This window comes from Colias croceus, chromosome 18, assembly GCF_905220415.1.
Source record: "Colias croceus chromosome 18, ilColCroc2.1".
Classification (NCBI taxonomy): domain Eukaryota; kingdom Metazoa; phylum Arthropoda; class Insecta; order Lepidoptera; family Pieridae; genus Colias; species Colias croceus.
This window is the reverse complement of record NC_059554.1, coordinates 5,621,890-5,635,243: the sequence shown is the minus strand read 5'-3', so window position 1 is coordinate 5,635,243 and position 13,354 is coordinate 5,621,890. Positions and strand designations below refer to the sequence as shown.

Below are 13,354 nucleotides of genomic sequence, written 5' to 3'. Positions count from 1 at the left end.
TCTCTATATCATTTAGTTTAGTAGATAATAATGTCGCTTTATACTGTATAGTCTATATAGTATGCTATACCAATGTAAAACACTCTTTCGCCATTATAATCATATGTAATTACATATATATATCACATATATAACATTTCAAAATAAGGATTTGAAAATTTTAGATTTGATGATAAAACCTAGTACGTATGTACCTACTTACTAAAGTTAACCGATTCATATTCATGAAATTCATTTAAATTTTAAACTAACAAAACTAAAGAACATTTTAAATTTGAATTTTGATATAAGCTCTTAGTTGAGACCTTTGAATACATCTTGTTGAGGTCAACATCAGTGAGACTATTAGATATTGTGGTTTTACTCCGAAATAGTTCGCTTTAAAAGAAATTCATTGTAAGATTTATTTCTCGCTTGAAGCTCTATAAGTTGTGTTTTCTCGCGTTTTAAATGTACCTACTAATAGATATAATAATAATCTATCTACTGCAATATTCAAGTAAATCAGTATATTTGATTTTAGTGAAGAATAAACATTACAAAAATATCTTTATCAAATTCGTATGCAAAACCATTTTATTACTTTATTTTCAGTATAAACTATTTTAAACCCCACGAATTTTATCTTTAGACACTTTCAACACTCGCTCTTGAATATTTATGTTGTACTTTACGTTTTTAAATTCAAAGCCTTGTTTGTAAGATATGATCAACAATTAACAGTTACTGTAACTGTGAAAGGGTTGAAGATTTTATCGCGAAACCAGGAAATGTGCAGTTAAATAGCGTATAACGTAACGTGTTCGCGATTAATCTTGTTCTGAGGTTGAATTAAAACTGTAAAATAATTTTTAATTAAATATTTCCTATGTGTGTATCGTATGCGGTGCGGATTAATAGTTTCTACTTCTATGCCGGATACATTATTTCTATTCAAATTGAGTTGTTTTAACGAAATAAAGACTGAAATATTGATATACATGAACCATTTTTAACCGACTTCAAAAAAAGGAGGAGGTTCTCAATTTGGCTGGTATATTTTTTTTAATAGTCTAATATTTGTTTTTCCACTACATTACTAATGCATATACTACATTACAAATTTTATCGAAATTAATTAATGAACTCTTGAGTAGTTTCTTTATAAATGACACCCCTTCCTATATAGAACATACCTTTAATAGAATTAGAAGTAAAGGGGTGACTTGGATAAAAATTAGGTAGAGCGTATGGTTATTAACTAAGTGAGGGTAGTTAGGTTGGATATTGATTAGACAATCCTAGTATCAAGGCAATATTTTATTGTGAATGGGCGCCCATAGACGCTATGTTTGAGTGAAGGTTGCAGCTAAAGTAACGTAAGCAGTGAATGAAACAAATTCAGACCAGTCAGCATAATATTTTCATGGGTGGGTTTAAAATAAGGTTATGCTATTTCAAACTATAATAATATGTGTTCATAACCTAAAACGCATGCAGAATTTACATTAGTCTTTGCGTGAATTGTGATAATACATTGATGATTTCATCTCTGAATACTTTTACTTTTGTTAAAAGTAGTAAGATTGTAAGATTACACACGTATAGGTACCTAGATCTTTAATGCCGGCTGAACAAATAAAATACTCGTAGGAAAAGTCTGCGTACGATTTACGCTTTTATAAATTAGAAGAAACTCCACAAATACTTCACCGTATCATCAATTTATGCAAAATAATAAATGTTTTGAATAAACATAAAAGAGTTATGTATTCAAATGTCTCAATACAACATTTACATCCCCCATTGAAGCGTGGCACGTTGAAATTGCTGCATTTACCTTATCCGTAGTATAATTTGCAATCATTCCGGACTGCGACCGCGGAGGTTTACAAATAAATTGAGTCTGGGCAAAAATAGCCGAACAAGATAGAAGTTACCCGTTTCCCGAATTGAATACGGTTCAGCAGGTTCCGAATAAAATATGTGTGTTTAGAATTGTTTTAAATGTGTGTTTTGCCATAAACCTCAATTACATACATTCCTTCTGTTCTTTAGTATTATATTGGAAATTTATTTTCAATAAACTTTTATTTATTTATTCCAGTCCAGTCTATAATTATATAAGACTGACCTTTTAACATCGGCCTTGTAAAATCCTTGAAAATATAATTAAAACGGACTTTACTTGCGTTTAATAAATACGTACGTTATATTCATTTATAAGGCCTCAGAATCAAAAGATGATAATCCTACCAAAAGAACAGACACCAGGTAGCAGGTAATGCATGTTAACTATATCCAATTTCTTGGTAGGTCAGGTTACGTAATACGAGTTAAGTGGAAGGGTGTACGCTAGGAGAACCGTTCGACGATACGGGCGCGGCTTTCCCTGTAATTACGTTATCGCACCGCGGTCCACGTCGCTTCACTCAGTATTGATCATTCTACGTCACCCGTTACTTGAACTGTCTTCATTTTACAAACTTGCCTTCGAGGTATTTAATAGGCGCCTATGTATAGCTATAGTTTGTTAAAACTGAGTTCACGCCTGAATATCAGACGGGGCACGTGTTACAGAGGTCAAAGGTCAACTTTGTATACCTATTTTCAATAAATACTGCATTATAAAGTTGTTGACTTGTTATAAAGTTTTTCATAAAGCAATTAAATATAATTACGAAAACACTACTTCTGTCGCATGCTAATTATAAAAGTTATGTCAGCAGTTGAAAATGTCTTCGAGCAATTAACTTCATGTTTGTAATGACCGACAAATTTGACCGCTAAGTGGCTTGAGATGACAACCCTCTAATCTCGAAGGCTATGCATAATTCCGAGTGGGAACCCTGAGCGCCCGGGGGATTAGCCACTGTTTATACAAGAAGATTTTCAACTTAGCGTAATGTGATGAAACTCGATAAAAATGCATACAATTTGAAACGGTGATTTCGTGTTGCATTCTGTTGAGTGCAGATCCCTTATCAAACTTATAAAAATATAAGAAATTAACCGACGTGAAGGTATGCTTTTAAATTATATTACACCTTAGTTAAAATCATAATTACGAGATAATGTGGTGTATTACGTTTTTTTATAAATGAAGGTTCACTTCAAACAAATATTTTGTGCTCGGATAAGGGAGTAATTTAATTAATATTCAGTAATGTACTAGATGCCGGTGCTCTATAGAAACAACTAACAAGTGCAGCCGATATAAGCAGATCGTTAATGTAAAGTTAGTTTAGTTTAGTCATAAAGGGTAATAATTTAGTATACCTAATTAATGACATAGGTATACGTACCTATGTCAATGATTAGGTCTCATAGTAAAGTAAATATAATGTACAATTAAATTATTACATTGTTAAAATACAAAATCAAACTCAATTGTATTTTCACGAATTATATTGTAAATCTCTCAAATTAATTTTAAAGCGTCGAAACCAAAGCATTACTTCTAATACGTAAAAATATTACAGGCCGTTTCCAAAGTACCCTCTCTAGGCGATAGATAACTTTACACGGCTGCCATTCGGATGCGATCTCGCCGAGTGACTTATCGGTAAGTTTAAGCGCGATATATCAAAGTAATCGGTTTAATTTCTCATCTCCCACTTGGGAGGAAACTTGTGTTTATTTCTTGAGATTCTGCCCTATATTATAATGACACTGATGCGGTAATAACGTGGGGGATGTAGTGTTGGGAATATTTTCATGGCGACAATTTATCATACGAGACAAAGTTGTTTTGATATGTTCATTGTTCGTCTAAACAGGATACACGGAATAGAGGTAAAAATTGTTTTGTATTCTGTCTTAAAATTGTTATTGTAGCGGCGACGAAGACGGTAACATTAGCGTGCCCAAGTAAATAAATGTTAATAAGGACACAAAATGAACGTTCATAAATTTAAAGAATGCAAGGTCGTTTTAATATTTTCTATGAAGATATCTTTGTTTCAAAGAGCGCTCCGGCTCATAGCGCTTTAATTTAAATTATAATTAATGACTTACAAACAGAGTTTTCTTCATTACAACATTTAGGTAAATATTTTTGGTAAATCTACGACTAAAACCTTTTATTTACATCGATTTCAATGAAATTCGCGCCAATGCAATGTCACATTGACCGATAGTATTGCCCGATTAAAAAATTATAGTAATAAATTAATTATTTGGTACAAAACTCACCTCCTCTAACCTCACACACAAGGACCAGTTCATTCCCCTCCTCCAACGGCCCCACGACACCGGACACGTCACGACCCGACTTATCGTACAGTATCAGCTGATGCGGTGGTACTGAAACAAATTGTTATTTACACACTACGACTAAAATAATAGACCACGGTATCAAGACGGAGCAAGCAATATGTACGTAAATTAAGTGCAGTGTGCATTTGAGTTGGGATACGTTTCAGTTTTATAATTCACATTGGGCTTATATGAAAATTGTGAGGGTTTAAAATTAATACATAGTTTTCCTGAACATAATGCTATCTATTTTTAAACCAATTATATGGGATGTAGTCTTGTAACTAGATAGTATAAGAATAAAAATATCTAAATTTATTATCTGTGATAGAAACAACTATATAGGTACTAGATATTGATTATTATCATATGATAACTTAAATTCTATTTATTTTCGGGTTTTCTTAAGCCAATAACTTAGAAGTAACAAGATTTGTTGTATTTTAACGAATATTCTACAATTTGTATGCGATCCGAAGTTTCTCCATTCGTCCAACATTGCTGAATTTCATACAAATGACAGCAAGTACAACAACAACAACGTTTTTTTGTTATTATGAAATATCACCAGAACCCAGTTGTGTCGTACTAGAAAGATATACCTACATACATATTATAAAGATATACCAGCGACGTTACGAGATGAATTTGAATTTGAATTATAAAATCAGTTAAATAAATAGTTAAAAACCCAAGATTGTAGGTAACTATCTTTAATACCTATCTATATGGAAATATTATACAAAATACTAATATTAAATTTTTAATTGAGGTATTTATTCACAACTATAATTGTTACGTCATATATGTAATTTGTGTTTTAATTATTTTTATAGGAAAAATAATAGTTGAAGAAATAAAAACAGTCATTAACTCATAAGCGTCCACAGAAACAATTAAACCATCGTTTAACCACAAGTGTTTAAAATTCCACAGATTTAAAGATATGAAATTACTTAGTTCGCGTGTTAGATTCTATTTTCAAATAGCCGTAATTACTCTAACTAGTAACTCATTAGTCTTTTGTATAGCCGCAAATTTATTGTTATTACTGTTTGACCGCTTGATCCGTCGCTTTTTTGGAATTTTTTGCAAAAAATACCATTGTAATAATTATTATATTCTTTCTAGTTAAGTATAAATGTAAGGTCATGTTCGTGTGCGAAATTTCATCAAAATAAAAACATTAGTCGTGACTATGTATTGTGCTCAAGGAGAGTAAATATAAAACCAGATCACGCTTAATCTAGATCGTCCGCACCAAATATTAGCATAGACGATAATTAGATCGATGCTTTTACTGTGAACAATAATCCTTTAAGGTTAACACAACACAGCCCGAACAAACAGCGAGTGCAAAGTGGAAACGGAAGACACGTCGCGATAGCAAGGGATGTTTACGACGGCCTCTTATTGCCGCGGAACGGTTGTGTGCCATATACTTTATACGCATCTTCAAATTTATATCGTATCATTTTATATGAGTTACGTTTTACTTCGCATCATTTAATGATCATTTTATTTGTGTACGCTATTTTTGGACGAACTTTTATTGTGGTATAATTTTGGACGGTGAATGACAAAACAACTGTATGTTTGTATCATTGTTGGAATATGGGATTATATATTCAAATAAAATTTGTAAGTACCTACCTGCGTCTTAATGGAATCTGAATTTAATTTAGATACGATTATTTATGGAAATAACTTTATCCACGGCGGTGTTGTATGGCTTAATACAATCTATACTAATAAAAATGATTGCCTAAACCCAATTACATTCAACCTAAAACAATACAATTGAAAGGCACGTAACAGAAAAGGCCGGCCACAAAATTCGGTTTACGCGTAAACCTTTCTACTATTTGCGACCTTAAAGCCACAAAATAGCGAATGGGATCCCGACATCCACAAGGCTAGTTAGTAGTCATTACAAAGGCGACCCCCCAACTTGCTCCTCGATAGCGGAATCAGTGGCCGGCGAAACAACATCCAATTTAAAGGGAATTTCATAGTTGGCAGCCTCAATTAAACACTGTGTTCTGAACCGATATGACGTTTGTTTTGTCGTAACCAATTTACATTTTGATTCATGGCAGTTAATTACTTCGCTTTATTGTCAACTTTTATAGACTTCAATTTAGAATTAGCAGGCTATTACGACCGGTTTAATTCTTTAAATGTGAGATTAAGTATAATTGCATACATGCTCGCATATTTAAAGTAATGCGTCCATAAACTGTCCAGGAAATTTTTATTAGCATTCTAGAAAGTCCCTTCTAATAGTAATTATGTGTCATAAAATTAAATGGTTCCTGCTCGGGATTGAGTTTTTGTTTTGCATGTTATCGACACCGACGTTAATGGTCCCTATGTCTCAAGTCTATAAAAGTTATGTTGTTTACTTTTATAATGCACTATGTTAGATGTGATAGTTATAGACTATATTTGAGACTACAGCAGAAATTATGGCGTCTGAATTATGCATTAGCTGTTACACGCTAGTGCTTGTAAAACTAGTCCAACGCTGGCCGGTCGAACACTTCTATTTGTATACAAATTACTGTACTTTATTGCAAGATCGCGTTTATGTATGACAAGTTTACGAGTTTTCGACACCGACTTCTGATATCGCGTAAATTCGCCCCCTCGAAGGTACTTTTACGATATTCAATAAAGAAATAGGATCGATGTAGGTCTATTTATGTTATGTGTAAGGTTTAAGGGAATATTTGAATATCCGCATTTCCGCATATCGTGAACTTATCCATTCAATTTAAGGAAATTGAAATGTGATCTATTTCCATGAAAATAGTCTTCTTGCACATACTTTGCCTTTGTAATATAAGGACATCGCTTATAAATTCATGAAAATAAGTATCTACATATCATCGGGCATTAACTGAAATTTAGTTTTTTTTTATTATGAGTAGTAGTACTATATAAAGGATGTCATACTGTATTATAAATGTCGTAATGTTACAACTAGAGGATAAATTTGTAATTTGTAAATGTTTGTTTATCTTTAATTTCGATATTATTGGATAGATCAGAGAACAGAATTTCGTCGTTGGCAAAACTCATACAATTTAAAAGCAAATGAGGTAGGAAAGCCAAATACAACTTTTGCACAAATTTGAAGATCGCATCAAAAATTTATTCCTACAAATTACTTCCCCGGTAAACATAATCTTAAACTTGTAGCTAATTCATAAGAAGCCCACATCGTTTCATTTCTTATAGGATCGATATTCTGTCAGCTGCTCCACGAAGTTGTTTCATTAAATTCAAATTTCGTGTTGTACTTATTAATTCAAGAGAACGTTTTCTCCGCACGTCGCGACTTAAACAGGCTGCTTTTTATATTCACGGCATATTCGTATCCATTTAAGAAAGTTTTTAGAATTTGAAAAGCACTCGGGAAGGGTTGTATGAAGGCCTTATCGACGGCTTTTATCGCAACCTCTTTTATTGCGTTCTGGTTTTTAATATTATAATGTAGGTCTGTATTTACACTCAAGGATGTGATTACCTCTCGGTCTATATAAAAATCTGACATTTACACAGAAATCGTAATTACATGTATTGCTGAGATTTTTTGAAGGCACAGTATGTTTTCAGTAGGTATATTTTTAATAAGAATATTGGATATATTTTCCCTATTATAGATTTTTCGAGTACTTAATGCTCTATGTTTGTGTGCGGTAAACCATTTACGGTTCAATTTATCATCATGTAAGTATCTTCTCTGTAAAATAGCAATATTTGGTCGACCAACAACGTTAATATTCGCAAGTAAAGAGAGCTATAATAAGGCTCTAAGTTATTAGCATAATACAGTTAGTTGCAAAGAAAATTGGCCATTTTCCAAACGTTCGTGGACTAGGAAATGACCTATCGATGAGACCTATATGGTGAAATTTTTCATAGGAAATAGCGTACTATATCGTTTCAGCGAAAAGCGATTCAGATTTATAATATCAAAATATAATAACAGTATGAAAATGTGAAGCAAAAGTTACATTTTATTAATTCTAAATATCTTAATATTTAATTTATATGTCATATGTTAAAGGTCTCTAATAAGTTTCACTCTGTAATGGTTTGATAGGATTGTTGAAAGTTTACAAGTAACAATATGTTAGATAGAATTATGTACTTTGACTACAAAAGTCAGATTGTATGAAAGCAAAGTTCACAGATAAGCCGTTAACTATAAAACAAGTTTGCAAGTTTGTTACATAATCACATCCAAGTCGAAACTTTGATATGTTTCAATAGAGATCCGTGGTATGAAGTTTAAGACTTCATACCACGGATATACACATTAATGGACAAAGTGACATATATTTTTCATTTAAATTTTAAACATAAGATAAAATGGATTTAATTTTAATTGCAGAAATAACGCCTTGTATAATTTTGCATGCCTGTTACCGGCACGTACGGATTTTCACAATTTTCAAAGATATATTTTAATAATTATAATAGGTATTCGTAAAAATTAATCGCAAAATATAAACCTTTTAAACCTTCTAAAGTTACCGTGAAATTATTTTTTAATAATGAACACCTCGGACGTACACATAATATCAACGTTGTATAATTTTCGCTGTAAATTAAAAACATAATATTATATTTCAAATGTTCAGAATGTATTGATAATATATCTAGTTTCATGAAAGCCAGCACATTACTCGGGTCACCGTCCATAAAAATATGTTGACAAACTCGGTAAAATATCAGTTTACTCGAACCCGAGTGTTTAAACAGTTTGATGTATAAGGCTTTTACTTCCTTTTATTAAGGAGTTAGTCCTCTTTTATTGTGAAAATATTCGCTTATAAATAAGTGGTTATTCGCTATGATATATAAAAGAGCTAGATACGTTACCCGCTCTCTATTTTGGCAAGAAAAAACTCAGCTAAGTGCCCGAGTTTCACTTAGTCACGCACCATTCAGCGTTCGTGGCTGGACGTTCTTTTTATATTTTAATCGGCAGTTGTTATTACGAAGTACATGAGTGAGACATGTATTATGTCTCGTGCGTGAGAGTGAAAGAGAGAACAACTGTATTGGTGATAATGCGTTAGTAAGTAGGTATGTATTAATTACGCTGTTTTTTAGTGCAATGATGTTTTCGCGGCTACTAGTATAATAGGTCATTGGTTATTCGTTTTATATTTCACAAATGAATGAAAACATTTTTCGTTGACACACTGTACCAAAAATAGAAATTGGTTTAATTAATGAGATTGAGAAGGAATATTTACCTAATACCTTTCTGTCATTTCCTTTTCAGCAAAATATTCCTATGTATCTTATTTAGAACCAAAAATAATTACCTATCATAAAAAAAATACTGCTTTTTATTTCTACCACTCAAAAACGACAAGTCCTCGATTTTGTTAGTTCTATTTATTGTTAAAAATGCTTTGTAATCTATTCATTTACATCAATACATTAGCTTTAACACGGCACAAATAGCGTCTATTGGGCTGCAGCAAATATATTGAAGCTCACGTATTTACAAATGAGCGCTGTACAGACTTGTGACCTAGAAAAATTAACTCGCCGATCGAATCTGACAGAGTCATATGTGCCTGTATATTTGAATTAGGTCATGAAACGCAGACAATCAACTAGCAAGCACTAAATGTATGCAGGGATTTAACTAAAGTTGTTTCCTCTTTGGTTTCCTGTTCTCTTTAGTCAGTTTTTATATAGTTTCCCTTTTATTAAGTCATCTTTATCTGTTATTAATAACGTTTTCAAATAATAATTTATTGCTTCATATTTTATTTACACAAGGGAAATTTTCCACCGTTGGCTCTTGATTGCAGGTTCGATTTAGACATGCATTTAATTTTCCCCACCGAATTCCAGACGAAGTTAATTTACAATTTAAAATCCCGCGATATACAATATGCAGATAGGGCCGACATAATAAATTTTTAGCCCTCGTCGGCCGTGGCAGCCCTGGGTGAGTGTAAATAAAAATACTTTGTGAGTCAATTCAGTTTGTAGCAAACAATAAATGTGTCTGAAGGAATTGTACGTTTCGTGAGTTAAATGTGCTATAAAATTAGTTTTGCTTTCTAGTACAGAAACAGAGCTAGTATAAATTACGTAAGAATTCTTTGAGGTGGTTAATAGTTTCAGTTCAGTCATAACGTAAGATGCCCCATTTTTTGTAACGCAGACTATAATCCAAGGGATGGCAACGGTATATATGAAGATATTATCTAAAACTTACATTTTATTTTATTTTATTAACATTAATTGTTGACTAGTTTAAACTTTAAATAAATGCGAGTTTCATACTATGTTATAAATAGAAGGAATGAATATACTGATATCTAGAGTCTAGAGAATAAAGGAGATATAGAATTAACTTCTAAAATGGCAAGACATTATTGTAATAACACCATTTTGAGCGTCTTTGACGGGAGCGGTCGTGTGTAACCTCTCATTTTCCTTACCGAAATTCAAAGCAGCCTTAACAAAGCTTTGTTTTGCATCGCTCGCTCGCAAGCGTCTGAAAGGCTGCCTTTTTAGATAAGGTTCCTTATATATTCTGAAGCAAACGCTCTGTTAAAGTTTTTGGAGAAATACGGACATCTGCTGCAGTTCCCATTGTTATTTCGAGCCGTCAGTCGACACGTTCGATTAATTTGTTTGTAAGATATTTATAGAAAATAAACGGACACTTGAATTATTATTCATTCAAATTCTGTATTAGATATCGCAACATTTATATATTGTCGTGTGGGAGAAATGTATTACCTGAATAATTTTAAAATTTTGTAGTTTTACTTTTATTCAAACTGGATAGTGCTGTAAATCTTTTATGACATAGTTTAATAAGAGGCAATTTTCTAGTCGATCTATAAAATAATTATGTGTAACATTTTATGCGATAGTAGGAGTTACCTAATAATATCCAAAAGGAAATAAAAGCATGCGATAAGGTGCACGCGCGTCGGTTATCACTGGTGCGTGCGTATACGACCAATAAAACTTACCTATAACGGAAAGTCGTATCTGAAAGTTCCTTGTGGGTGAGTTTTTGAAGTCCACGCGGCAGCGGTACACGCCTTCGTCGTCGAGTTGTACAGTGTCGAGCGTGAGGGCGGCGGGTCGGGCCACGGTCGCGAAGTAGGCGCGCGGACCGAAAACATTGGGATCCGACCATTGCAGCGCCTTGTTGAATGAACGCCCGCGGACGTCGAAACTGCAACAAATTGAACAAAATAATGTATAATTTAATTAATTTAGATTGCAACTATTTAAGTGAATAACTAGTAACTATAGAATTACACGCAAAAGCTTGGATTTAATTTACCAAATAGTGAAAAGCAGCAGAGAATCCGAATGTGGTCGTTCTAATGTAGAAATTATAGTATAGCGGTTGTTGCATATTACGGCAGTTAAAACATTCAATTAATTAAGAGCATAGTTTACATAACATGCTTTATTATCTACACTAACGTTGCTCTTGAATGTGGTTTTATCCGTGAAGACCGTAACGTTGTTCAGTAACTTTATTCCATGGATTAAAGCATAGACCACATTATGTTCTGGTTAGCCGTACACGACTCCCTAAGGACGGCTTAGTTGTTAGCGCAACGAACACCTTACTAGCGACTAATGTAGGGTAGCATTTCAGGGAAAATACCGTATGGCTTTCTGATAGAAATTTACGATACTATTTTTGGCTTACATGCGATTTGATATGATAGTTACAGAGCATTTTTAACCGACTTCAAAAAAAGGAGGAGGTTATCAATTCGGCCGGTATGTTTTTTTTTATGTATGTACACTGATTACTCCGAGGTTTCTGAACCGATTTACGTTATTCTTTTTTTGTTTGATGCGAGATGGTGTCATTTTAAAGAATAAATAAGGTTTATTTTAATTGTTGAATAATAATTTAAATTAAAAGAGTAACATAAATAAGTAAGGACCCTTAACTACGCATTTGTTCACAAAATAGTAACAGCTATTGATGTCAATAACAGAGGTTTATTGGTTAGGGCGTAGATATTTAAAAGGCGTCGTGTCGGCAGTTACCCTAATAACAGGGCAAACGACGTGCCGTGATTAATGGCCCAAATGGGATAGACTACTATTGTATGAAGTTCACTCATTCTCAATACTTGTTTAATTGGAAACATTGCTAGGATCTGCGTTTGAAAGCAACTAAGTAAATGGTTCTCTGTGGATGTTCCTTGAGTGTCACGAGTTTAGTCAGTTTTATTCTGTTCAGTCTAGCTCTTGGGTACCTACTTTCGAAAATTTTTCACAATCTCAATAAACTTAAGCGCACAATAAAATATTTTTTGGGATATAAATTGTCAAGGTTTTTATTTGTTCTCAGATTGAGTGCCTTAAATCATATAAAACACTACTAAAAACAAACAACATGTTGCTGGAATAGCTTCTGTAATGGTTTGGTAAATAAATATTCGCAATAATTTTAATTATAATATAAAGTATAATTAAACTATGATTTACATTAAAAATAATTTTCTAGATTCACAAGTATGTCATAAAAATATGACGAACGATTTACGACCACAATTTCGTAGTAGAGGTATATATACTGACGTTATCGGCATCTACTTTATGATTTTCGTGATTTGAAAGCACAGCGAGTTGATATAACCTTATGATTTTTATAAATAAACATTGATCTAACTAATCTATTTTTATATGAATTGATTACTTATAAACGTGTGCTGGCAATATTGGCTTTTTATTATTACACCTTTTATAACCTCATGAAAAAGATGTGTCATTAAAAAAATGCACGTATTTCATATTTGTAAATTTTAAATATGACGAATCCCATTTTTATTTTTTATTAATAATAATTACTGAATACATAACATCAGCGAAACATAATTAAAATAAATATACAACTTAAAATAATACATAAGATTCAAATGACCCAACTTATTTAGAACAGAAAGAAAAGACAGCGCATTTATTTTAAAATTTTAAATTGTAGTTGGTGAATTTAACATGAATATTTAAGTCATTGTTAATAATTTTCCGTCATTGTATTCTATAAAATAACTCTATCCATAGTTAATCCTGTCCCAGTTCAGACAAA

General features: G+C 32.4%; 1 protein-coding gene across 3 annotated transcripts in view; it reads right to left on the bottom strand.

Moving 5' to 3' along the window:
• Window positions 1–13,354, bottom strand: part of LOC123699460 (hemicentin-1-like) — a 65,978-nt gene that overhangs the window by 31,770 nt on the left and 20,854 nt on the right. For all 3 annotated transcript variants that reach the window (XM_045646398.1, XM_045646399.1, XM_045646400.1), the window contains exons 4-5: window positions 11,262–11,470; window positions 4,174–4,284 (exon numbers count right to left, since the gene is read on the bottom strand). In XM_045646398.1, coding sequence (XP_045502354.1) covers window positions 4,174–4,284; window positions 11,262–11,470 — 320 coding nt within the window. The remainder of the gene's footprint in view (window positions 1–4,173; window positions 4,285–11,261; window positions 11,471–13,354) is intronic.